At 44.7% G+C, this 24,353-nt stretch overlaps 1 protein-coding gene across 1 annotated transcript in view; it reads left to right on the forward strand.

Moving 5' to 3' along the window:
- Positions 1 to 24,353, forward strand: part of SAE1 (SUMO1 activating enzyme subunit 1) — a 72,125-nt gene that overhangs the window by 42,383 nt on the left and 5,389 nt on the right. Inside the window, exon 7 of the mRNA XM_007168187.3 lies at positions 17,272 to 17,416. Coding sequence (XP_007168249.1) covers positions 17,272 to 17,416 — 145 coding nt within the window. The remainder of the gene's footprint in view (positions 1 to 17,271; positions 17,417 to 24,353) is intronic.

Below are 24,353 nucleotides of genomic sequence, written 5' to 3' on the forward strand. Positions count from 1 at the left end.
GATCAGCCAATTAGAGGGAAACCACTGCCATAAGGAGAAAAGGAACCCATGTCCTGTGTCAAAGCCGTGATTCACTCATGTGTGGGTTTTTTTTAAATGTGTTAAGTACTGTATTTCAGATGAGGGCATGACTGATGCAGGGGTAAGAAGGAGATAACCCATGTAGCTGTTTTTTTTTTAAATTACTGAATGTGTTTTTTTTAATTAATAAATTTATTTTTATTTATTTTTGGCTGTGTTGGGTCTTCGTTGCTGTGTGTAGGCTTTCTCTAGTTGCGGCAAGCAGGGGCTACTCTTTGTTGTGGTGCGCGTGCTTCTAATTGTGGTGGCTTCTCTTGTTGCGGAGCACAGGCTCTAGGCGTGCGGGCTTCAGTAGTTGTGGCATGAGGGCTCAGTAGTTGTGGCTTGCGGGCTCTAGAGCACAGGCTCAGTAGTTGTGGCACAAGGGCTTAGTTGCTCTGCGGCATGTGTGATTTTCCTGGACCAGGGCTCGAACTCATGTCCCCTGCATTGGCAGGCAGATTCTTAACCACTGCGCCACCAGGGAAGTCCCCATGTAGCTCTTGAATACAAAATTTTGACTGTGTACCCTCAGATTAAAAAAAGAACTGTAAACAAATATGAAGTCTAGTAAGTTGGTTTGTTTTTTACAGTGGTGTGGGTTAGCAATTCTGAAACTATTTACTCCTTATTCTAGGATTGAGCAAATAGGCAAATATATTGTGGATGATGAGACTCGGACTTTTTTATTGCCAGAAAAGGGAGTTAGTTAGTTTCTGTAAATACGGAAGGTGGGAAAGGCTAGAAGGAGCCCTGTGGTGTTGGATTGGTATTGCAGTCATCTGGATGAACTCATGGTTTTTTAGATATAGGTACAGAAATAGATGTGTGTATGTCCGTGTATTTACATTCATACGTATGTATTTCCTAGCTCTGGCTGTTGAGGGGGCTGAGGAACAAAAACACTCTAGTAGCAATGAACAGACTTCATGCCCAGATCATGATTGCTAATATCCAAGGATCCAGGAGTCCTTGGAGAAATGGCTGATTCCGGGGCTGGGGTAGGAAATTTACAGGTGAGTTTGGAACATCCTGCTGTGCCTGAAAGTAAGGAAGTGCTTAAAGAAAGATGGGTCATGTCAGAAGGTCACAGGAGTCAACTTGAAAGGGCTCCTATTGGTCAAATCTGGGACAGTTTGAGGATCAGATAAATGATAGTAATAGATTGTAACCCATAGACTAAAACAAGAACCCATGAGTCTATACTGATAATTGAATATGTGAATGAGGGAAAGGGGAAAGTGCTTTTTTTTTTTTTTTTTTTTTTGTACAGAATAACAACAATAAATAAAGCAGGAATGATGAAGATTTTCAAAAATCTGTATTTGGCCATCATCATAGTAGTAAAAATTGTTTTAAGAATTATTGATGGATGCTAAAACTAATGGGAAAGTTCACTGTGAAACAGGGTAGATGTCTTCTCAAGATATGTTTTAATTAATTGCAAAGAAAGACTAGAGAACCCTGGCAGATTGTTCCTCAACCAAGAGATCACAGTTAACATTCCAAGAATAGGACAGTAGGTCTCATGCGTCCTGATAGGATGCACTGAGCAAGACACGCCACCGCTCTGGTTCCCTGCCCAAAGTGGGTAATCTCAGCCTAATTATGAGGAAACATCAGACACGCTTGGATTGAATAAGACTAGAAAATAAATGACCTGTACTCCTCAAGGACCCAGGAACTCCATTTCAGATTAAAGGAGAATGAAGAGACATGATAACTCAGTGGAACATAGACCTCCCAGATTGGATCTGAGAGCAGGAGATTTTTTTTTTTTTCTTTTGCTCTCAAAGACATCAGTGGGACAGTTTGTAAAATTTGAAAAAGGTCTGTAGATTAGATGGTAATACTCCATCCGTGTTAATTTCACAGTTTTGATCATTGTTTTGTGGTTCTGTGAGAATATTCTTTTTTTTTTTTTTAATTTATTTATTTTATTTATTTATTTTTGGCTGCGTTGGGTCTTCATTGCTACGCACGGGCTTTTCTCTAGTTGTGGAGAGCGGGGGCTTCTCATTGTCGTGGCTCCTCTTGTTGCGGAGCACGGGCTCTAGGCGCTCAGGCTCAGTAGTTGTGGCGCACGGGCTTAGTCGCTCCGCAGCATGTGGGATCTTCCTGGACCAGGGCTCGAACCCGTGTCCCCTGCATTGGCAGGCGGATTCTTTTTTTTTTAAAGTTTTTTTTTTTTTAATTATTATTTATTTATTTATTTATTTATTTATTTTTGGCTGTGTTGGATCTTAGTTTCTGTGCAAGGGCTTCCTCTAGCTGCGGCAAGTGGGGGCCACTCTTCATCGCGGTGCGCGGGCCTCACTATCGTGGCCTTTCGTTGCGGAGCACAGGCTCCAGACGCGCAGGCTCAGTAGTTGTGGTGCACGGGCCTAGTTGCTCTGCGGCATGTGGGACCTTCCCAGACCAGGGCTCGAACCCATGTCCCCTGCATTAGCAGACAGATTCTCAACCACTGCGCCACCAGGGAAGCCCGCAGGCGGATTCTTAACCACTGCGCTGCCAGGGAAGCCCCTGTGAGAATATTCTTGTTTGGGGGAAATACATAGTGAAGTATTCAGGGGCAAATTTCAAATCATTTTAAAAAAATGTGTATTTATAGATATAAAGAAATAATGACAAATGTGGTAGAATGTTAGCATTTGGGGAACTAGGTGAAATTATGCAGGAATTCTGCATACAGGTTTTCTGTTAAGTCTAAAATTATTTCAAAATAAAAATTAAAATAACGAAAAACAAAAACAACCTCCAAAAACCCCAGTTCTCAGCCCCTGGAAAAATCCCGATATTGACGGCTGGTGAGTAGTACCTGCAAAGGGCTCTGTCAGTGCTGGGCCCGTAGGAAGGGCGCGTGTAACAGCACAACCTCATCACCTCCCCACATGCACAGTTCCTCTGCAAAGGAGCCATAGCATTCCCCCAGATGTTCAAGGGCGCCTGGAGACCTCTGCTGTGGGAGGAACAGCACACCTCTGTGACTGAGAACAGAAAGCCTTCATGCTCAGGCAGGAGATAGTATAGTAAATAGCACCTCCCTGCTGAGCCAGCCTGGGGTGGTCTCCACTTAGGGTCCTTGCTCTGCAAAAGGAATTTCCTCTTCCAGGCAGTAGTGTTGGGCAGACTGTAGGGGGTGTATTTGCATAGGAACACTTAACCCGTCTTCAGCTTTCATGTAGAGCCAAGCAGGACCTTACTAGGAACAAATACAAATGGTGGCTTGGAGGCGGGTACTAGGGGTATGGAGGGTGAAGGGGTGGTCTCTTCCGAGTCACTTTCCCCTGCTGAGCCTCATGGTTGGTTGTTGGGCGGATTAAAGAGGAGCTGTCAGAGCTCTTAATATGCTGCCTGTGTTGGAAACCAGCGGAGCTCTTCTAACGCATTTGCCATTTTCTCTTCTGCACTGCATTCATCAAGTTCAAGAACTTGACTGGCCTCTCCTTTCATCCAGAAAGCACTCTGTATGGGGCTCGCTGGGACTGGAGTTCAGCCTAGACATGACCATGAGTCCTCCCGTGGGGCTGCCTCTCACCCTCAGCCTTCATTGGTGGCTTAGCCCTTTACCAGCCTCCTTCAGATCTCTTCCTTCTTTTTTTTAGTATTTATTTATTTGGTTGCACCAGGTCTTAGTTGTGGCAGGTGGGCTCCTTAGTTGAGGCTTGCCGACTCCTTAGTTGTGGCATGCATGTGGGATCTAGTTCTCTGATTGGGAATCGAACCCGGGCCCCCTGCGTTGGGAGCGTAGAGTCTTAACCACTGCCCCACCAGGGAAGTCCCCAGATCTCTTCCTTCTAATCCATTTTCAGTCACTAGTCTGATCTGTCTAAAAACTAAAACCCTTTCATGATTCTCTTTTGCCTTCAGGATACCATTTAGACTTCCTGGATTGGCATCCCAGACCTGGGGCCCACTGACCTCCTTTTCTCCTTTCCACTCCCTTCCGCCCTCCATGAACCCTGTGCTCACATTGCTGTCCCCAGACACCTGTCAGTCCCTCGCTTCTACACGTTTTTATTCCTCTGCTTGGAATATCCTGCTTCGTCCCTTCCCACTTATCCTCACTGCTCACTCTGATGTGACCTCCAGGAATGTAGCTCCCCTGATGTGAGTTGGGTTTCCTTCCTCTGTGATCCCATACCATCCCCTGGACAACAGAGTCACTTGAGGGCAAGGACCACAGCTCACCATCTCTTGACTGGGCCTGATGCAGAGCAGGGCCTTGCTAAATGTGGATTGATTGATTGCTGCGGCCACCTGTCCCAAGCTTGGAGAATCTTGCCTGTTCTTAACCTGTGGCTTCATTCATTTATTTTAGGCCCCTGTAAAGCCATCTAGGTGGTGCTAATTTGCATAGTTGGCCTTTGGCCTTTTCCCTACTATGCCACAAGACACACAGTACCTCAAAGCCCCAGACCTGGCTGTAGGACTGTGCCTAAATCCAAAGGATCGGGGAGCCCTTCCACTTTCCTTTAACTCCCCATGTGCAGGGAACAAGGGCTTATTAATGATTGGAAGCTCCTATCTCTCCTAGGCGCTGGCAAAGTCAGACCTAGGGCCCTCCAAGGGAGGAATTCGAATCTTTTCTAAGATGGCTGATTGTTCTTGGTTCATAAATCTAGCCAAACAAGTTTGGAGTTCATGTCTACTTTCTCCTGCCACTAGAACCTTGATGTCTCCAGCTTTGGATTTGAAAGAAAGACATTTCGGTCCCACTCTGTCATATACTGCCAGGCCTTGAGCAAGCCTCTTTGCCTTGTGGCCTCTGTTTTCTTTTATAGAAATGAGGGAGATGTTGATAATCTCCTCCCAATGACCATGTATAGGAGAGCCTTAGAAATAGCCCTATTTTCTCCTTCTTTTAATTGTAAAAGTAAGACATCTTCTTAGTAAAATATTCAGATACCTCAGAGGAAACTGCCATTTCTTGTGTAGTCTTCCAGAACTTTCTAGTATTTTGTACCTCATTCTTCCTCATCACTGCAAGGATTCTCTCTCAAGATTTCTTAATGGTGGACACTTTATAACTTTTTTACTGTTAGAAAACTTAGTTTGATTCCTCCTTCCTCAATTTTCCCTGCCCTCACCGCAGGGAAATTTTATGATTTTTTAATTGACTTTCTCTCTAGACCTCAGCTTGATTGGGTGATCAGTTCTCTTCAGAAGGAACTTCTTATTTTAGAACTTGTAACCTTTGCAAACCAGCCATTGCCACTTGGGCCTGGCGTTCCCCAGCGGGTGTTTTGGTGTCCAGCAATGACAAGAACTGCTGAGGAAGAGACAGCCACAGGGAAATGGGTTCCGATAATGGGGCATCAGCTGAGTGCTTGTTGATTTGCTACTGTCATAACCACAAATGTTTAAAAATAATATGTAGGGTGGGAGGAAGAAAAAAGCAGTGGGTTTTGTTGTGTTTCTTTTTTTGTTTGTTTTTTTTTCTGGTGCCACTGCCTTATCAGAGGTACAAAACGCAGACCACAGTCATTCAGAAAGGAAGAAGGCACTGCCGTGCAGAGAAGAGAGGTGAGGGGAAGGGCAGAGGTGACCCATAAGTGCAGTTCTGGGCTTTACCGCCGTCAGCAGGTGTAGAGTCTGGTCAGAGAACCAGCTGTGGTGAGGCTCATGCTCCACGCCTCAACCTGAAAAAGAGGCGTGACCCCAAGTCCGCCACGTAGGGTCGCAGGGATTAAACGATGGCCGGGCACAACTTGTGCATTAGTAATTGTTGATTAAGTGCTTTGTATCCATCGTGATCACATTACGTCTTCACAGCACCCTCGCGAGAGCAGATCTACTATGATCATGTAATTTTCACAGGAGGAAATTGAGTCTTGGAGAAGCTAAGTCATTTGTCACCAAACCTAGTAAGTGTTTAAGCATTGCCCAATACCCCGTCTCTCAAAGCGCTCAGTCAGACTTTAATTATTAGCCTTACTAGTACTAATAGCATTATGTCCATTTTTAAAGTCTGAACCTCACAAGAGCCCTGTGACATTCTCTTATTCCACTTTTGCAGATGGGAAACTGAGGCCCACCGAGACCAGATTGTAATAATGGGCAACACTGTCAGCAAGCTGCCTTGTTTTCTTCTTTGCAGGCCCACATCTCCCCCACCCCCACAGTAGCCTATGTTTGAGCTGTTCTCGGGCCCCAAGCCCAGCTGCAATTCTTGTTTAAAGCCTCACATCTTTTCTCTGACTGTCAGACAACAGTCACGGGAATGTCCTGTGCCATCTTCCCTGGGTAAGAGCGGTTGGCAGAGAGCAGCAGATGCCCACAGTCAAGGTCATGTGCCACTCAAGTGCTGGCCTGGAGAAAAGACCCTGTCTCTCTGCTGCTTGTGACCAGGCAGGGTGAGTGTGAATGGAAAGGGCTTTGTCAGAATAGCTCTGTAAGCGGAGGGTGCGGCTGGCAAAGCTGGTAGATAGGGGCCCTTGCAGTAGGGGACCAGTGATGTCCATACTTGGCCTCTCCATCATCTGCCTCTGCATTTTAGAATGTTTTTGTCCCGTTCTCTTTGTAAATTACAGACTTTTCAGGATGTTCCACTTTATTTTTATTTTAATAAATAAATAAATTTATTTATTTATTTATTTTTGGCTGCATTGGGTCTTCGTTGCTGCACGCGGGCTTTTCTCTAGTTGTGGCGAGCGGGGACTACACTTTGTTGAGGTGCCTGTGCTTCTCATTGCGACGGCTTCTCTTGTTGCGGAGCATGGGCTCTAGGCGTGCGGGCTCAGTAGTTGTGGCTTGCAGGCTTAGATGCTTTGTGGCATGTGGGATCTTCCCAGACCAGGGATAGAACTGTGTCCCCTGCATTGGCAGGCGAATTCTTAACCACTGTGCCACCAGGGAAGTCCCGAATGTTCCACTTTAAAGGTGAGAGTCAAGCTTGGGAATCATTAGACTTTTTTTTTTTTTTAAGAGAACTAGAATATTTGGTCAGACTAGAGTCTGAATGGGTGGTTTGCATTATTCCAAACTGGTGGACTCTGAGGTGGGAAACTAAGGTCACTTGAAGTGATTTTCTTTTTTCTTTTCTTTTTTTAAACTAGCCTGTCTTCTATCTTCTTTCTGCTTAGAAGTGTGCTGACTTTGGAGTCCATCGTGATCCTGAGCCTCAGTTTCCCACCTCTAAAATGAGGATGGTAACAATTGTACCTACTTCATTTTTTTTTTTTAATTTATTTATTGATTTTTGGCTGAGTTGGTTCTTTGTTGCTGCGCGGGCTTTCTTTAGTTGCGGTGAGCGGGGGCTACTCTTCGTTGCGGTGCACGGGCTTCTCACTGCGGTGGCTCCTTTTGCTGCGGAGCACGAGTTCTAGGCGTGTGGGCTTCAGTAGTTGTGGCTCGTGGGCTCTAGAGTGCAGGCTCAGTAGTTGTGGTGCGCGGGCTTAGTTGCTCCGTGGCGTGTGGGATCTTCCCGGACCAGGGCTCGAACCCGTGTCCCCTGCATTGGCAGGCAGATTCTTAACCACTGTGCCATCAGGGAAGCCCTAATTCATTCTATTTTATTTTACATAGGAGAGCTCATTCTGAATATAGGCTATTTATGCCCCCCCTTTTTTTAAACCTAAATGCTATTAAAATTTTAAAATGTGACTAAAAACTGCTTAAACATAATTTTAATAGCTGAATAATATTCCATTCTGTCAATCTATCATGTTTCATGTAATCATCGTGTTATTGGATATGAGATTATTTCCAGATATTTTGAAATACACATAAATAACATGGCAGCGACCGCTTACACATAATTAAATCACTGGCCAAGAAGCATGACCTTTTGTAAAGATCCTCGATACCACATCTTCACATGGTTTGGTGAGCATTCTCACTCCCACCAGCTCTGGGTGACAGAGCCAGTGCCTCTGCCTCTCGCTCAGGTTGAGTAATCGTGGTCTTTCATTTGGTAGGCAAAAACTGGCAGCTCATTTCTGAGAAGTAGGACTCTCCTTTCTCCCATCAACAACTTTCATCCAGCTGCCTCAGGTTCTTTTCAGAAGAGAGTGAGCTGTACATAACAAGAGGCAACTTTCTTTCTCTGTTTTGAGCTGATATGTGATGAGATCAGAGACTGGCCTTCATAGGAGGGGTGAAAGGGTGGGCAGGACTTGGTGCTTAGAAGGGGTGTTTCAGAAAAAGTCTTCAGGGGAGGCCAGTCTGGAGGTGAAGTTCTCTGAGAAAGAAGTCAAAGGACTGTGTGGCCGTGGTGACAGACGGGGGCTTATGCGAGTGCCCTCTGTGGATCGTGAGCTCTGCCTTCTGGTCCCCAGCACAGCTCAGCACAGGCGGTGGGGGTGGAGTGCAGGTGCTCAGGAAATGTTTGTGGATGAAAAAATGAATGAATGAGTATATGCACATGCATACTTTTAAGTTTCTGGGTTAAAGAGAAAAACTGAGGTAGATGAAGGGGGGAGTGGTGTGGAGCTGAGCTGAGCAGATGGCCAGACGCCACAAGAGGTGAGAGACTGAGAGCCAGCAGAACTCATGGTGGCTTCCTGGAAATGCCCCGCCTTCCAAGTCCAGCTGTGTCCCTCCTTTGAGCTTCACCCCCGTGGGCTGGCAGTTCTGTACCTTTAGCCCTCGGATACAACCTTGAAAGCCAGGCTTCTATCTTGTTTCCCTCTTGAGGGCAGATGTGGTACACTGTGTATCTTTTTTTTGTTTCTTGCTGGACATTCCATGTTAAGCATGTTTGTAAATAGTTGATAAGAGAAACAGATCCATCCTCGGTATCTTGAGGACTCCATTCAATTCGATTAGTAATAGAGCAGGCCTGGTTAGGATCTGTGAGGGCCTTGTGTCGCTTTGTTGTGAGCCTTCTCCCCACCCGTGTGATGATTTTCCTTCCTTCTCCAAACATTGAAGCTTCCCGTGGAACAGATACTTTCTCAGTGCCTACTATGGGGCAAGCCCTGTGCTAGGCATTAAGTAGATAATAGTGAACAAAACAGATATGGTCTCTGCCCCACGGAGCACCAAAATCTGGTGGAGGAGACTAGTCAGTCCTTATACAAGTGAATTTACACAGATGACTGTGAAATCACAAATTGAGATTAAGACCCTGAGGGAAAGAACAGGGTGCGGAGAATAAAGAGTATAGTACAGAGCCGAGGCGCTGTAGTCCCCGGAGCTCACGTCCCCGGAGCTCACTGCTGAGTTAGTGGTGGTCACACAGTCACATGAGGAATCACAGCATGAACAAATGTGTCAGCTCCTCTAAGGGCCATCCGTGCAAACTGGATTTATGGAGGTGCGGACAAGCAGTGGCCGTTCTGGAGTAGCGCCATTTACCTGATGCTTACCTGGCACCGTCCGAGGTGCTTTACGTTTATCAGTTCCCTTAATCCTTAAGCCCCTTGATAAGGTCAGTGTTCTTACGATTCCCATTTCACAGAGGAGGCTCGGGGATTCCCATTTCACAGAGGAGGCTCGGCGTCGTTGTCACTTGTCCAGGGTCACAATAAGTAGGAAAATAGGGGATCCAGAGCTGTGCTCCTCGCTGCTGCACTCTGCTGCCCGCGGATTCCAAAGCTCCCCAGGCCTAGGCAGGGCTTTGCAGAGAGAAGGCGCAGCAGGCCCTGGCAAGCAGCATGAGAGCGTGCTGAGGGCGAGAGGTGGGGAGGCTCAGCGTTCGGGGCTGGGGGCCTGTGAAGATGAGGTGGTTCCGCCCACTGGGGAGGGAGCTTGGCAGGCTGCTTGGTGAGACCACTCCCTTCTACCCCATCACGCTCTCTCAGAGCTCCTTTTCCAGTTCCCACCTTTTGTTATTTCATAGGTAGTTTTTGTTTGTCACCCTCACGAAATGCTCTGAGAGGCAGAGCATGCATCTTGCTCTCCCCTGCCCAGCTCAGGCCCAGCACAGAGTCCGTGCTCGCTACGTATTCATTGAATGAACAGTTGACTAAATGTGAGACCTAGCGTCTTGCCTGAGCAGATAAGCTACCAGCTAAGAGGATAACTCTATTTTTCATTTTCTTGGAAGTTTATGTCACCCAGGAGTGGATCTGATTTCCAGGCCATTCCCAGAGATAATGAGTCGCCATTAAGTGAGCCACTTTGGGGAGAATGGGTGGGGAGCACCAGAGAGATGGGGCGAGGGTGTCTGGCACAGAACAGCTTTAGGCGTCAGCCAGGCAATTTTATATAGATTTGACTTTGTCTCAGTTGAACTGTTTTGGGAAACAGCAGTTGGGTTGGAGCTAGTTTGCAACATTGATTTCATTTTTTTCCTATAAAAATACTGGAGTCTTTGGATGGCCTTAGTGATTATGCTAAATATAATCATGCCATTTTAAATGCAATAAGAAATGTTTAGAAAGAAATAGAGTGATTAATAACATTGCTTCCCAAATTCCTGTTATAACACTAATCTGGTATTCTGATTCAGATTGAATTTGAGTTAATTTCTTTTTGCAAAAGTAGTAGTTTATTCACAAGTACGCAGTTTTTCTTCTAATCCATGAAAAGGTGCTTGGTTTCCCCTTTTCAAAGTTTGTCTTCTCTGTTACATGGGCAAGTCCTGAACTATAGCAGAGACCCCAGCCTATCCTCCATAGCGGTGAATGTCATCCCCCCTGGACTTCTGCAACCTGAGTTAATTAAAAGGTGCAGATGAAGTTAATCAAGTTTGGAACTCTTATTTTGTGCAGTGTTTTAATATGTTTCAATGAGTCATCTTTTGGCATCCCTGACAGTATTTGATCTTCATGGAATAGTTTCATAATCTGGAAACTGGTGGGGAGGTGCTCTTCAGAAATGCACAGTCAACAGTGCTATGTGTGTGTCTGGCTATTTGGGAGGGCGGACAGCAGAACAAAGAGGAGAATTTAATAAGCGAGAACTCGTTCAGGGCTAGGGTCAGTTCTGAGGCTGCTGCCCGTCTAGAGCACTGGGCTTCTTCCCACCCCCCCTCCACCCCTGCTAACTGGAGTGCTGACATTAGAAAAAGAGTGCAAAATACAGCCTCTGTTTGCTTTGCTGCAAATAAGTGGCCGGACTGACTGGCCCCCTTCCCGGAGGCCCTGAGCGGACTTCAGATGTGGTCAGCAAGGTATCTGGACGGTGCCAGGCTGCCGGCCCACGTCCAGGCGGCCTGCACCAGGAACAGGCAAGGGGCCCAGAGAAACAGCGGGGCCAGCTGCTGGCTGCCTCTGCTCCCCCTCTGAGTGCCGTCTTACTTCTTTCTGAGATGAAACTGGTCTTACCCTCTGAAGATTGATGGGCAAGGTTTCGTACGGCCTCCACCTCCACTTCTCACCCGCTGAACTAGTAACTTAAAATTAATGGACCAGGGGCTTCCCTGCTGGCGCAGTGGTTAAGAATCCACCTGCCAATGCAGGAGACACGGGTTCGAGCCCTGGTCCGGGAAGATCCCACATGCCGCGGAGCAACTAAGCCCATGTGCCACAACTACTGAGCCCATGTGCTTAGAGCCGGTGCTCCGCAACAAGAGAAGCCACCGCAATGAGAAGCCTGCTCGCCACGACTAGAGAAAGCCTGTGCGCAGCAACAAAGACCCAACTCAGCCATAAATAAATAAATAAATTTATTTATTTATTTATTTATTTTTTTAAAAAGGACCAGTTGAGAGAGGGCAGGGCCCCGTCATGAAAATGCATCTCACAGAAATGTCGAATAGGAGTCTTCCTGAGGTGGGGGGCAAAGAGCCAGACCACTTGGAATCCCTGGGCTGCATTCCTGATGGTCCTGGCTTTCTCCTGGATCAAGAAGCACAGATTCCGAATGCCAGCATTGGCATTTCTACACCACTACTCATTGGCCGTCCCATTGAACAAGCCGCTCAATCTCTGAACTTCGGTTTCTTCACCTGTAAAGCAGGAAGAGCATTCGGACCTACCTACCTCCCTGGGTTATTGTGGATGTAAAAGGTTTAGAATGGTGCCTGGCATGGCATTGTTTGTTTTGCAGTTGTTATAATTGTTTGAGTATGCTTCAGGAGCTGTGTTTCATAACCAAAAGATGAAAAGTTTTGTGGTGAGGGCTGAAAAAATGATCCTCTCTCCTCTGTGCCTTGTGACAGTTGGTGCTTCTGTCCCAGTGACACAGAAATAAGAGGACTGCACAGGAGGCAGCTAGGGCGGGACTCCTGCTGCTGTCCAGCAGCCTCATTCCGTTCCCACGTGCTTGCCACTGGGCCTCGGACTGTGCATTTAAAGCGGCCTGCCCTTGGCACTGCCTCCGTCATCTGCTCAGGCAACACTGATGCACATTCTGGGTCCATCTTCTCAGGAGTGATTGACAGAATTAGTGCTGACATTCGATACAGTCCGCTCGGAGCATCCTCTTTTGACTGGACTAGCAGATTTCCAGGTTCCTTTGTCTTCACAGGACATTGTTGGGAAAGAGGCTTGGTGTAAACAGCGATGACCCGCCACTCTGCAGTCTTTTCTCCACCCTGTCCCCGAATGCTTGCTTGATTGCATTTGTTTACTCCAAATTGGAATCCCAGTGACACATCTGCAAAGTTAGAAGTTGAGCTTAGGTGATGGCAGGTCTGCGTTAGCCAGCATCCAAATTGTCATCGACTTTTGAGTTGTCTGCCAAGTGGTCAGGTAGAATTGAGCGTTGTAGAAGCTGTGTTCTTGAAAACGAGAGGAGAGTAACAGTCCCAGACAGCAAACAGTATTCAAAACAGGTGTTCTGGAACCTTTTTAAAATAAAGAATAGAAAACCTCTGATGTGCAGAGCCCTATGCTGGGCACATGACAAGCGATCTTCCTCTGACACCGGCACTGAGAAAAGCATAGCCCAGAAGCAGGTTGCGTCTTCTTTTACCTGGGCCTCCACATTTTGGGATCTTCTCAGAACACTGTGTAGCCCATTGATGAACTTCTCTCAGGCTTCAGTGGAGCCATCTGTCTTGACCCCTAAATTCCCCATCCTCCCCCGCCATCGCTTTCAGACTGCAGAGACCAAGACTCCCTTGCTCACCATCGGACCTTCGGCACGTAGGTCAGCCGCGCACACTGAGTGCTCGCTCGTGCAGGTGAATGAATGAATTCCTACTGCTTCTTGGAGGGCGGTTCTCACCGCACTGCTCGTCACCAAAACTGTGAGTCTTAAGAAAACAAAGAGAAGGACAATGATTCCTTAGTCTGGAGCAAGTTCCAAATACTTGCGTTTTTAAAGAGCCTCACAACAATTGCCTGAGTTTTCAGTCCACCTTATCTTTTAGGGAAGAGCCCCTTGTACTGAGGGAGAGTGTAACTTGCTGGATAAGTTCACTTTTTCAGTCAGCAAATGCTGATGAGACTTAAATGGAAGCAGTTTGTGAACTGTGAGTGTGAGGGGCTCTCCCAGGGCACCCGGGGATCTACCCCGCTCTACCTCTGCTCTGGAACCGCCTGTGTGGTGTGGGAGGAGGACTGCCCTAGAGACGAGGCTCCAGGCTGACTGTGCGCCGGCCTTGGGGGGCACGTGGGGAACAAGAATGCCACCCAGCCAGCCTGCAGTGGGCACCCAGACAAGGCGTTGTGGCGGTAGAAGGTGCTTGTATTTTGATCAGTCTTCTGCTCCTGCCTGTGTCTGTTCGTTTGCGCTACAATTTCAAGCCTTGTTAGGGTCTTGTTATACAGTAGTGCTGATTTGCTGCCATCATCTGAACCTTTCCTCTGGTTCACATCCGGAACAAAACGTCCGTTTCTGGAGGTTGACATAATGGTTGTAGTAAGTAAGGGAGGTTTTGTTTGTAATGATCTGCCTGTCTGATGAGTCTGAGCACTTGGCTGGCCTTTCTGGCTGAAGCAGTTCATCCTTTGAACTGATGCCTGGAATGCATGCCTCCTCCACCTGACCTCTCTTTTCCCTCTGCTGGAAGTTGCCCCCACCCTTCTTCCCAAGCCCACACATACTTCACTCATGTTGCTTCCTCAGGGAATCTTTACTTGACAGCACCCTATAGAGGATGTCACATCCTCTGTTGTACTGTCATGGCACTCATCACAGTAATTTTAGTCATTTTTGCAATATACGATTACCTTTCTGACTATATTTGTAGAATAAATGAAAAGTATTACCTTTCACTTGGCCCACATTTTAATTTATATATATATATATATATATATATATATATATATATATTTATTTATGGCTGCATTGGGTCTTTGTTGCTGCATGCGGGCTTTCTCTAGTTGCAGCAAGCGGGGGCTACTCTTCGTTGCGGTGCGCGGGCTTCTCATTGCGGTGGCTTCTCTTGTTGCGGAGCACAGGCTCTAGGCACGCGGGCTTCAGTAGTTGTGTCATGTGGGCTCAGTAGTTGTGGCAGGCGGGCTCTAGAGCACAGGCTCAGTAGTTGTCGCGCATGGGCTTAGTTGCTCCGCGGCATGTGGGATCTTCCCGGACCAGGGCTCGAACCCGTGTCCCCTGCGTTGGCAGGCAGATTCTTAACCACTGAGCCACCAGGGAAGCCCCCACATTTTAATTAATGTACTACTTCCTGTAGAATGAAAAAAAAATGTGTTTAATTATCAACATCTATAAGGATTTATTTATTATGAAAAGGCTTGCTTTTTAAAAAATTTATTTTATTGAATGAAGTATAGTTGATTTAAAATGTTGTGTTACATATGTGTGGAATCTAAAAAAAAAGAAATGGTTCTGATGAACCGAGGAGCAGGGCAGGAATAAAGACACAGACGTAGAGAATGGACTTGAGGACATGGGAAGGGGGAAGGGTAAGCTGGGATGAAGTGACATATATACACTACCAAATGTAAAATAGATGGCTAGTGGGAAGCGGCTGCATCCCACAGGGAGCTCAGCTTTGTGCTTTGTGACCACCTAGAGGGGTGGGATAGGGAGGGTGAGAGGGAGGGGATATGGGGATACATGTATACATATAGCTGATTCACTTTGTTACACAGCAGAAACTAACACAACAATGTAAAGCAATTATACTCCAATAAAGATGTTAAAAATTTTTTTTTAATAAATAAATAAATAAATAAAATGATAGTACCATAATCATTGCTAATTTATGTCAGCCTCAATTCTAATACTTTCCACTAGTCTGTGTTTAGTTGCTGTCTTGATATTGTGTTTGCAGATAGTTCTAGTCTTTAAAAGAGAATTCACCAATAAAGAGAGATGTGATGCCAAAAAAAAAAAGTCTTAATTTCTGCTGTACAGCAAAGTGATTCAGTTATACATATATAGACATTCTTTTTCATATTCTTTTCCATTATGGTTTATCACAGGGTGTTGAATATAGTTCTCTTGTGCTATACAGTAGGACCTTGTTGTTTATCCATCCTATATATAATAGTTGGCATCTATTAATCCCAAACTCCCAATCCTTCCCTCCCCCAAACACCTTGGCAACCACAAGTCTGTTCTCTATGTCTGTGAGTCTGTTTCTGTTTCATAGATAAGTTCATTTGTGTCATATTTTAGATTCCACATATAAGTGATATCATATGGTATTTGTCTTTCTCTTTCTGACTTCACTCAGTATGATAATCTCTAGGTCCATCCATGTTGCTGCAAATGGCTTTTTTTTTTTTTTTTTTAATTTTTTTTTATAGCTACTTTATTTATTTATTTATTTATTTATGGCTGTGTTGGGTCTTCGGTTCGTGCGAGGGCTTTCTCCAGTTGCGGCAAGTGGGGGCCACTCTTCATCGCGGTGCGGGGACCGCTCTTCATCGCGGTGCGCGGGCCTCTCACCATCGCAGCCCCTCCCGCTGCGGGGCACAGGCTCCAGACGCACAGGCTCAGCAGCCGTGGCCCACGGGCCCAGCCGCTCCGCGGCATGTGGGATCTTCCCAGACCAGGGCTCGAACCCGTGTCCCCTGCATTAGCAGGCAGATTCTCAACCACTGCGCCACCAGGGAAGCCCGCTGCAAATGGCTTTATTTCATTTTTTTAAAATAAATTTATTTACTTATTTACTTATTTATTTATTTATGGCTGCGTTGGGTCTTCGTTGCTGTGCGCAGGCTTTCTCTAGTTGCAGCGAGCGGGGGCTACTCTTGGTTGCAGTACGCGGGCTTCTCATTGTGGTGGCTTCTCTTGTTGTGGAGCACGGGCCCTAGGTGCGTGGGCTTCAGTAGTTGCGGTGCGTGTGCTCAGTAGTTGTGGCGCACAGGCTTAGTTGCTCCACAGCATGTGGGATCTTCCTGCACCAGGGCTCGAACCTGTGTCCCCCACATCAGCAGGCAGATTCTTATAAGTTTTTTTTTTTTAAATTATTAGCACCTTTAATTATTATTTATTTATTTATTTATTTTGGCTGTGTTGGGTCTTCGTTTCTGTGCGAGGGCTTTCTCTAGTTGTGGCAAGCGGGGGCCACTCTTTATCGCGGTGCGCGGGCCTCTCACTATCGCGGCCTCCCTTGTTGCGGAGCACAGGCTCCAGACGCGCAGGCTCAGTAGTTGTGGCTCACGGGCCCAGTTGCTCCGTGGCATGTGGGATCTTCCCAGACCAGGGCTCGAACCCGTGTCCCCTGCATTGGCAGGCAGATTCTCAACCACTGCGCCACCAGGGAAGCCCAGCAGGCAGATTCTTAACCACTGCACCACCTATTTCATTCTTTTTATGGCTGAGTAGTATTCCATTGTATATATATACCACCTTTTCTTTATCCATTCATCTGTCGATGGACATTTAGGTTGTTCCCATGTCTTGGCTATTGTGAATAGTGCTGCTGTGAACATAGGGATGCGTGTATCTTTTTGAATTATAGTTTTGTCTGGATATATGCCTAGGAGTGGGATTGCTGGATCATATGGCAACTCTTTTTAGTTTTTTGAGGAACCTTCATATTGTTCTCCATAATGGCTGCACCAGTTTACATTCCCACCAACAGTGTAGGAGGATTCCCTTTTCTCCACACCCTCTTCAGCATTTGTTATTTGTAGATTTTTTTTATGATGGCCATTCTGACCCATGTGAGGTGGTACCTCATTGTAGTTTTGATTTGCATTTCTCTAATAATTAGCGATATTGAGCATCTTTTCATGAGCCTGTTGGCCATCTTTATGTCTTCTCTGGAGAAATGTCTATTTATGTCTTCTGCCCATTTTTCGATTGGGTTGTTTGTTTTTTCGTTGTTGAGTTGTATGAGCTGTTTGTATATTTTGGAAATTAAGCCATTTTTGGTCACATTATTTGCAAATATTTTCTCCCAGTCTGTAGATTGTGAAAAGACTTGCTTTTTAACCTGTCTTCTTCCTTTCCCAGTGCTCCTGAAGTTCCGCACAGATAAAGGAAGAGATCCTAGTTCTGATACCTTTGGGGAAGATTCTGAGTTGTTGCTCCAGATTCGAAACGATGTGCTTGACTCCCTGGGTGTTAATCCTGACCTGCTTCCCGAAGACTTTGTCAGGTTGGTCTCAGTACTTATCACAGTTTAGCCTGGATTGATAAATGTCTGTTTTCAGTATTTGCCTTAATTTGGGGAGATGCTTTATTAAGACCGAAAGCCCTGAGGAGAGCCTCCTTTGCCACATTCTGCCACCTCCTGTGGCCCTCTGTCCTTCTGTTGGTACAACAGCAGTATATGAAAAATCGAGGTGACCTTGTATGTGTGCAGGTATAACTGCACGATAAATGGAGTGGCGGGGTCAGGAGAATGGGTTAATCATTTGGAAGATATTGCCCCATTGCCCCCATTGATGACCTATCAGTTTATACCCTCAGCAGCAAAGGCATCCCTGTTCCCAGCGTCCTCGCCCTTAGGCGCTGGGATGCTTTCACCTTAGGCGACCAGTCTTTTGCTCTTATACACAATCAGGTTTAGGATTTGATTGGATCGGTCCAAAGGGAGACTGGGTCAGGAACCCCTTCCAAGCAGTTCTGGGGTCATCTCATTACTCTCACTCTCTTTTGCTGTATTTGGGGGGCTCCCTAAACTGCTTTGCTGTGCTCCAGCTTGTAGCAGTAATAATGATGGCTAGAATTTACTGAGCAGCTGTTATAATACCAGGCATTGTGGTAGTTGCTTTCTGTACATGCTCTCTCTTGACAACAGCCCATTTTATAGGAGAGGGAAAGTTAATTTAGAGCCCAGAGAAGTTCAGTGACTAGTATGAGGTTATACAGCTAATAACAACAGCACCACGTATTGAAGACTTTCTGTGCTTTACCAACACAGCCACATTTAATTGTTACAATAATCCTCAAAGTGTGTATTATTATTTTCCCATGAGTTAAATGAAGAAACTGAGGCTCAGAAAGATAGTCACTTGTCCAAGGTTTTAGTAAGTAGCCAACCAAGATCTCACCACACTGCTAATCGCTGGTAACAGCACAGTACCTTGGTTCCTTTTCAGCAGTAAAGTAAATCGGAGTCCCTTCCTTCCCTAGTCCTTTCCTTCTTCACTCGTGGCTGGGAGCCTCGCTTAGACACCAGCAAACCTCAGCCGATTTAAGACCAGCAGTGGGCTTTGAATCCCCTGCCGGGCCCTCAGCCAGAAAGAGGCAGCTGTCTACAAGGTGCTTTTGTAAATTAGCACTGGGAGGTCGGGGCTGATGACACTGCAGGCTGGGATGGGGTCCCTGTTGCGGGCTAACAGCGGGCACACTTCTCTTGGTGGAGGAGCAAGTGGTGCCTGCTCTGCGCTTCATGGCAGGAGGCGGGCAGGCTCTGCAGGGCTCCAGCTTCAGTGGACGTAGCCAGGCCGCAGGGCCGCCGAGCACACCCAGTGCCGCGTGCCGGGCCTGAGCGTGCCGCCGAGTGACTGATTTGGGTGTTTAGAGTGATGAACGGCCTGCCTCTGCATCGCCAGCCAGTGGCAGAGGCCCCGCTTCCCAGAAGGAGAAAGCCACAGCCTAACTGCTAACAGCCGGACGAGCCGCCGGCTAGTTTCCTCTCCAAAGTGTCCCCCCTACCCCTTTGCAGAAACCGCTTTCCCGTGACTACGCCTCATGTGCTCAGGCTCTCCCTCTCTATTGCCTTTTAAGTAAGAGGTGGTTGACGGCCTCTCGAAGTCCGTCTGTGGCTGGTGGAGATGAGGCTGGTGGAGATGGGATAGGGATGCGGCAAGGAAATGAGCCGCCGTCTGGCAGCTGAGCTACCCTCACAAATTACTCACTGCCAGCTCCAAGCAGGGTGTGCTTGCTTGAGTAGGGAAAGCTGTGCCCAAGTCTCCATTTCCCTCATCTGTCTGTGATCTGCTTGTCCTGTCCCTTCATGTTATTTATTCTCTTTTCAGAGAGCTTTATTGCTTTTCTGATTATGAAAGTAACAGATGCCCGTTGCCAGCAAATATAAAAGGGAAGAAAAGGATCATCCATAGTCCTCCCAGTGAGAAGTAGCCACTGCTAACTTGGGGTTTAATTTGGGGGTTTAGCCTCACAGACATCAGTATGTGTATTTATTCATGTTTTTTCTCTTTTTAAATATCAAAATGAGATTGTACCTTTCATGTGATAGCCTTCTTTTTCCAGCATATCATGGACTTGTTTGTGTCACAAATACAGATCCATAACTTCACTTGTGCTGCATAATGTTTCATTGTCTGCCATATGGTTATTTATTTAGCCATTAACTTATTGGTGGGTACGTGAGTTATTTATAGTTTTTCACTATTATAAACACTTGTGATGAACATTCATAATTTGTATGTGTAATATAACTTTTACTGTTTCAAAAAAATTTTTTTATTGTGGTGAAATACACACAACATAAATTATGGCATTTTAACCATTCGTAAATGGACAGGTCAGTGGCATTAAGTACATTCACATTGTTGTGCACCTGTCACTATTATCCATCTCCAGTACTTTTTCATCATCCCAAACTGAAACTCTGTCCCTGTCAAACACTAACTTCCCATTGTGCTGCCCCAGCCCCTGATAACCTCTATTCTACTTTCTGTCTCTATGAATTTGATTGTTCTACGTATCTTGTATAAGTGGAATTATACAATATTTGTCCTTTGGTGAACTTACTGGTTTTTAAGTTTCAGAGATAATATATATCTTATGGAAAAATCAGATAGTGTGGAATAAATTCAAAGATGAAAATGAGGAGGAGTGGGAGGCACAGACTATTGGGTGTAAGATAGGCTCAAGGATGTATTGTACAACACAGGGAATAGAGCCAATATTTATTTATTTATTTTGGCTGCACCATGTATAGCTAATATTTTGTAATAACTGAATGGAAAGTAACTTTTAAAAATTGAATAAAAAATTTAAACAATTTAGAAAGAGGAAAATGAAAATTACTCATAATTCCGTAAACCAGAGAAAATCACTGCATTTGTTATTATATTTTTTATCAGAGATTATGTAAAATCAACAAAAATCCTTTGTAGATTAAAAAAAAAATATTCATTATTAGTAAGCTTGATGGGAAAAGGTACAACCTTTTAAGGAGGCAGTTTGGAAATAAGTATCGAGAGTCATTTAAGTGTTCCCTCTTTAGCCCAGTAATTCTGCTCCTTGATAATGAGAATATACCCGAAAGAAATAATGTGAGCAAATACTTATGTACAGAAGATATTCATTATCATATTTATAAGAAAGAGAAATTGGAAAGGCATTAGAGAGTTAATATTACAGAGCAAATGCAAATACACAGATTAAAAATGATATGAAAAACATCAAGCATACAGAAAAATGGAAAGAATAGTGAACAGTAGTAAACATCTATATACCACTCAGTTAGATTCAGTTGTTAATATTTTGCTTTTTTATTTTGGGGAGGGGGGCAGAATGATGACATGATGCTTAAGAATGCATCAGAGTTCATCTGTTGCGTTTGGTTCTGTGCTTCTTTTAATCTGGGAGTTGGTAAACTGATCCTTGCCACCTGCTTTCGTAAATAAAGTTTTATTCCACACCTACTCATTTGTGTATTATTTGTGACAGCTTTTGTAGAGTTTTTACAAAGAGTTTAAACAGAGACCATATGGCCTATAAAGCCAAAAAATTATTTGGCTTTAAAGCAGAATGTTAATGTCTGGTTCTTTACAAAGAAAGTTTTCCAACTCCTGATCTAGAACAGTTTACTGCCTTTTTTTTTTTTTTTAGGAGTCCAGGCCAGTTATATTGTAGAATATCCCATATTCTGAACTTGTCTGATTATGTCTTGAGATGATGCTTGTTTTTGTCTTGTTTAGTTTTTATTATTTAGACTTATACAGTGAAATTTGTTCTTGTTTCCTCATGGTGGTTTTTTTAATTTTAATTTACATACAGTCAAATTTATTCTTTTTTGTTATGCAGTTCTGTGAGTTGTTTGTGTGTTTTGTTTTAAAGTTCCATAAAATTTTACGAAGACACAGAGTTGTGTAACTACCACCACAAACAAGATACGGAAAAGTTTTGTCATCCCCCCCCCCCCCCCCCCAAATTCCCTCATGCAGCCTTGGAGTAATCAACCCCTTCCCTACCTGCAACCACTGACCTGTTCTCTATCCCTGTAGTTCTGCCTTTTTCAATAATGTAATATAAATGGAATCATACAGCATGCATAGTCTTTTCGAGTCTGGCTTCTTTCCCTTAGCCTAATACCTTTGAGATTCATCCATGTTGTGTGAATCGCTAGCTCATTTCTTCTTATTGTGAGTAGTAGTCCACTGTATGGACGTACCACAGTTTATGCACCAGATGAAGGACATTTGGGTTGTTCCCAGTTTTTGGCAGTTATGACTAAAGCCACTATAAACATTCATGTGTTTTTGTGTGAACATAAGTTTTCATTTCTCTTGGATATGTATACCAAAGGGTGGAATTGATGGCTCATATGGTAACTTTAACAATTTGAACTCTCTTTCACAGTGGGCACACCACTTTACCATCCCACCAGCACTTTATCCAGGTTCCAGTTTCTCCACATCCTTGCCGACAAGTGTTATTGTCTGTCTGTTTCAGTGTTAGTGGGTAATGAGTTGCATCTCACTGTGGTTTTGATTTGCATTTCCCTGATGACTAATGATGTAGAGCATCTTTTCATGTGCCTACTGGCCATTTGTGTATGTTTTTAGAGAAATGTCTATTTAGATCATTTGCCCATTCTTAAATTGGGTTATCTTTTTATTGTTAAATTGTAAGAGGTCCCTGGATACAAGTCCTTTTGTCAGATACATGATTTGTAAAAATTTTCTCCCATTCTGTGGGTTGTCTTTTCACTTTCCTGATAGTATCCTTTGAAGTAGAAATGTTTAACTTTTTTTTTTTTTTTTTTTTTTTTATTTATGACTGTGTTGGGTCTTCGTTTCTGTGCGAGGGCTTTCTCTTGTTGTGGCAAGTGGGGACCACTCCTCATCGCGGTGCACGGGCCTCTCGCCATCGCGGCCTCTCTTGTTGCGGAGCACAGGCTCCAGACGCGCAGGCTCAGCAATTGTGGCTCACGGGCCCAGCCGCTCCGCGGCATGTGGGATCCTCCCAGACCAGGGCTCGAACCCGTGTCCCCTGCACTGGCAGGCAGATTCCCAACCACTGCGCCACCAGGGAAGCCCAGAAATGTTTAACTTTTATGAAATATAATTTATCTTTTTTTCCCCCGTTTTTACATGTATGTTCTCGTCTGAAGAGTTTTACAGTTTTAGCTTTTGCATTTAGGTCTGTGATCCATTTTTGAATTAACTTTTGTACATGATGTGAAGTAGGGGTCCACATTAATTCTTTTTTTTTTTTTTTTTTTTTTTAAAGGGTTTTTTGTTGTTTTGGTTTTTTTTTTTTTTTTTTTTTTATTTTTGGCTGTGTTGGGTCTTCGGTTCGTGCGAGGGCTTTCTCCAGTTGCGGCAAGCGGGGGCCACTCTTCATCGCGGTGCGGGGACCGCTCTTCATCGCGGTGCGCGGGCCTTTCTCTATCGCGGCCCCTCCCGTCGCGGGGCACAGGCTCCAGACGCGCAGGCTCAGCAATTGTGGCTCACGGGCCCAGCTGCTCCGTGGCATGTGGGATCTTCCCAGACCAGGGCTCGAACCCGTGTCCCCTGCATTAGCAGGCAGATTCTCAACCACTGCGCCACCAGGGAAGCCCCACATTAATTCTTTTGCTTTTAGAGACCCAGTTGTCCGAGTAACATTTGGAGAGTATTGCCATCTTAACAATATTAAGTCTTTTGATCCATGAACTTGGGGATATCTTTCCATTTATTTAAGTCTTTTATTTCTTTCAACAATGTTTTGTAGTCTTCAGAGTATAAGTTTTACACATTTATTGTTAAATTTATTCTGAAATATTTTATTCTGTTGGATGCTATTGTAAGTCAAATTCTTAATTTCATTTTAAGGATGTTCATTGCTCATGTATAGAAGTAGATTGATTTTTGTATGTTAATCTTGTCTTCTGCAGCCTTGCTGAATTTAATAGTTCAAATAATTTTTCTGTGGTTTCCTTAGAATTTTCTATATACCAGATCATGTCATCTATGAATATATGTATTACTTCTTCTTTCCAGTCTGGATGCCCCTTATTTCTTTTTCCTTCCTTCCTTAAATGCCCTGGCTAGAACCTCCATTACAATGTTGAATAGAAGTGGTGATAGCAGACATCCTTGTTTTGTTCCTGATCTTTCAGTCTTTTGCCGTTAAGTAAGATGTTAGCTGTGGATTTTTCGTAGATGCCCTTTATCAGTTTAAAGAAATTTCCTTCTCTTCCCAGTTTGTTGAGTGTTTTTATCTTGAAGAGGTGCTGGATTTTGTCTCATGCTTTTTCTGTGTCTGTTGAAGTGATCATGTGTCTATATGTTGCTGGTTTGGTTTGCTAGCATTTTGTTGAGATGATAAAAAAAAGCAGAATGTTAAATTTGTATTGTACGATCACATAGAATGTAGGTGAATTTTTTTTAAAGGAAAAATATTCCCACATTTGACTGTCTTTGAGTAGTAGAATTATGGTGACTAGTTTCTCTTTGGTATAGTTCTCTGTGTATTTTATAGTTCTGCAGTGGACCTTGGTACGCGGGAGGAAGAGCTGCCTCTGTGGATGGACAGATGGGAGTGCTGGGCCCGGCCAGGGGGTGAGGAGATGGGCATCCCCAAGCACAGTTGATGCGAGCTGAATGGGTATAGCCTTTCTGGAGGGCATTTTGGCAAAATGTATCAGGACTCAACAATTCTATATTTGGGAATTTGCCATAAGGAATTGTTTGGACACCACTGCCAAGATGTATGGTCACAATGTTGAAGAGCTTAAATATCCATCAGTAGGTTACAGGGCACAATGAATAATAGCTGCTATGACTTGGGTTTTAAATTATATATATTTAGATATGTGCCCTTTTAAAAATGTCTAGAAGGGTATGTACCAAACCAAGAAGACGGGAGGTGGTCTCCTCGTGGTAGGGTTCCGTAGGGAAGCTTTCCTT

The sequence above is a fragment of the Balaenoptera acutorostrata genome, chromosome 19 (genome assembly GCF_949987535.1).
Source record: "Balaenoptera acutorostrata chromosome 19, mBalAcu1.1, whole genome shotgun sequence".
Taxonomy (NCBI): Eukaryota; Metazoa; Chordata; class Mammalia; order Artiodactyla; family Balaenopteridae; genus Balaenoptera; species Balaenoptera acutorostrata.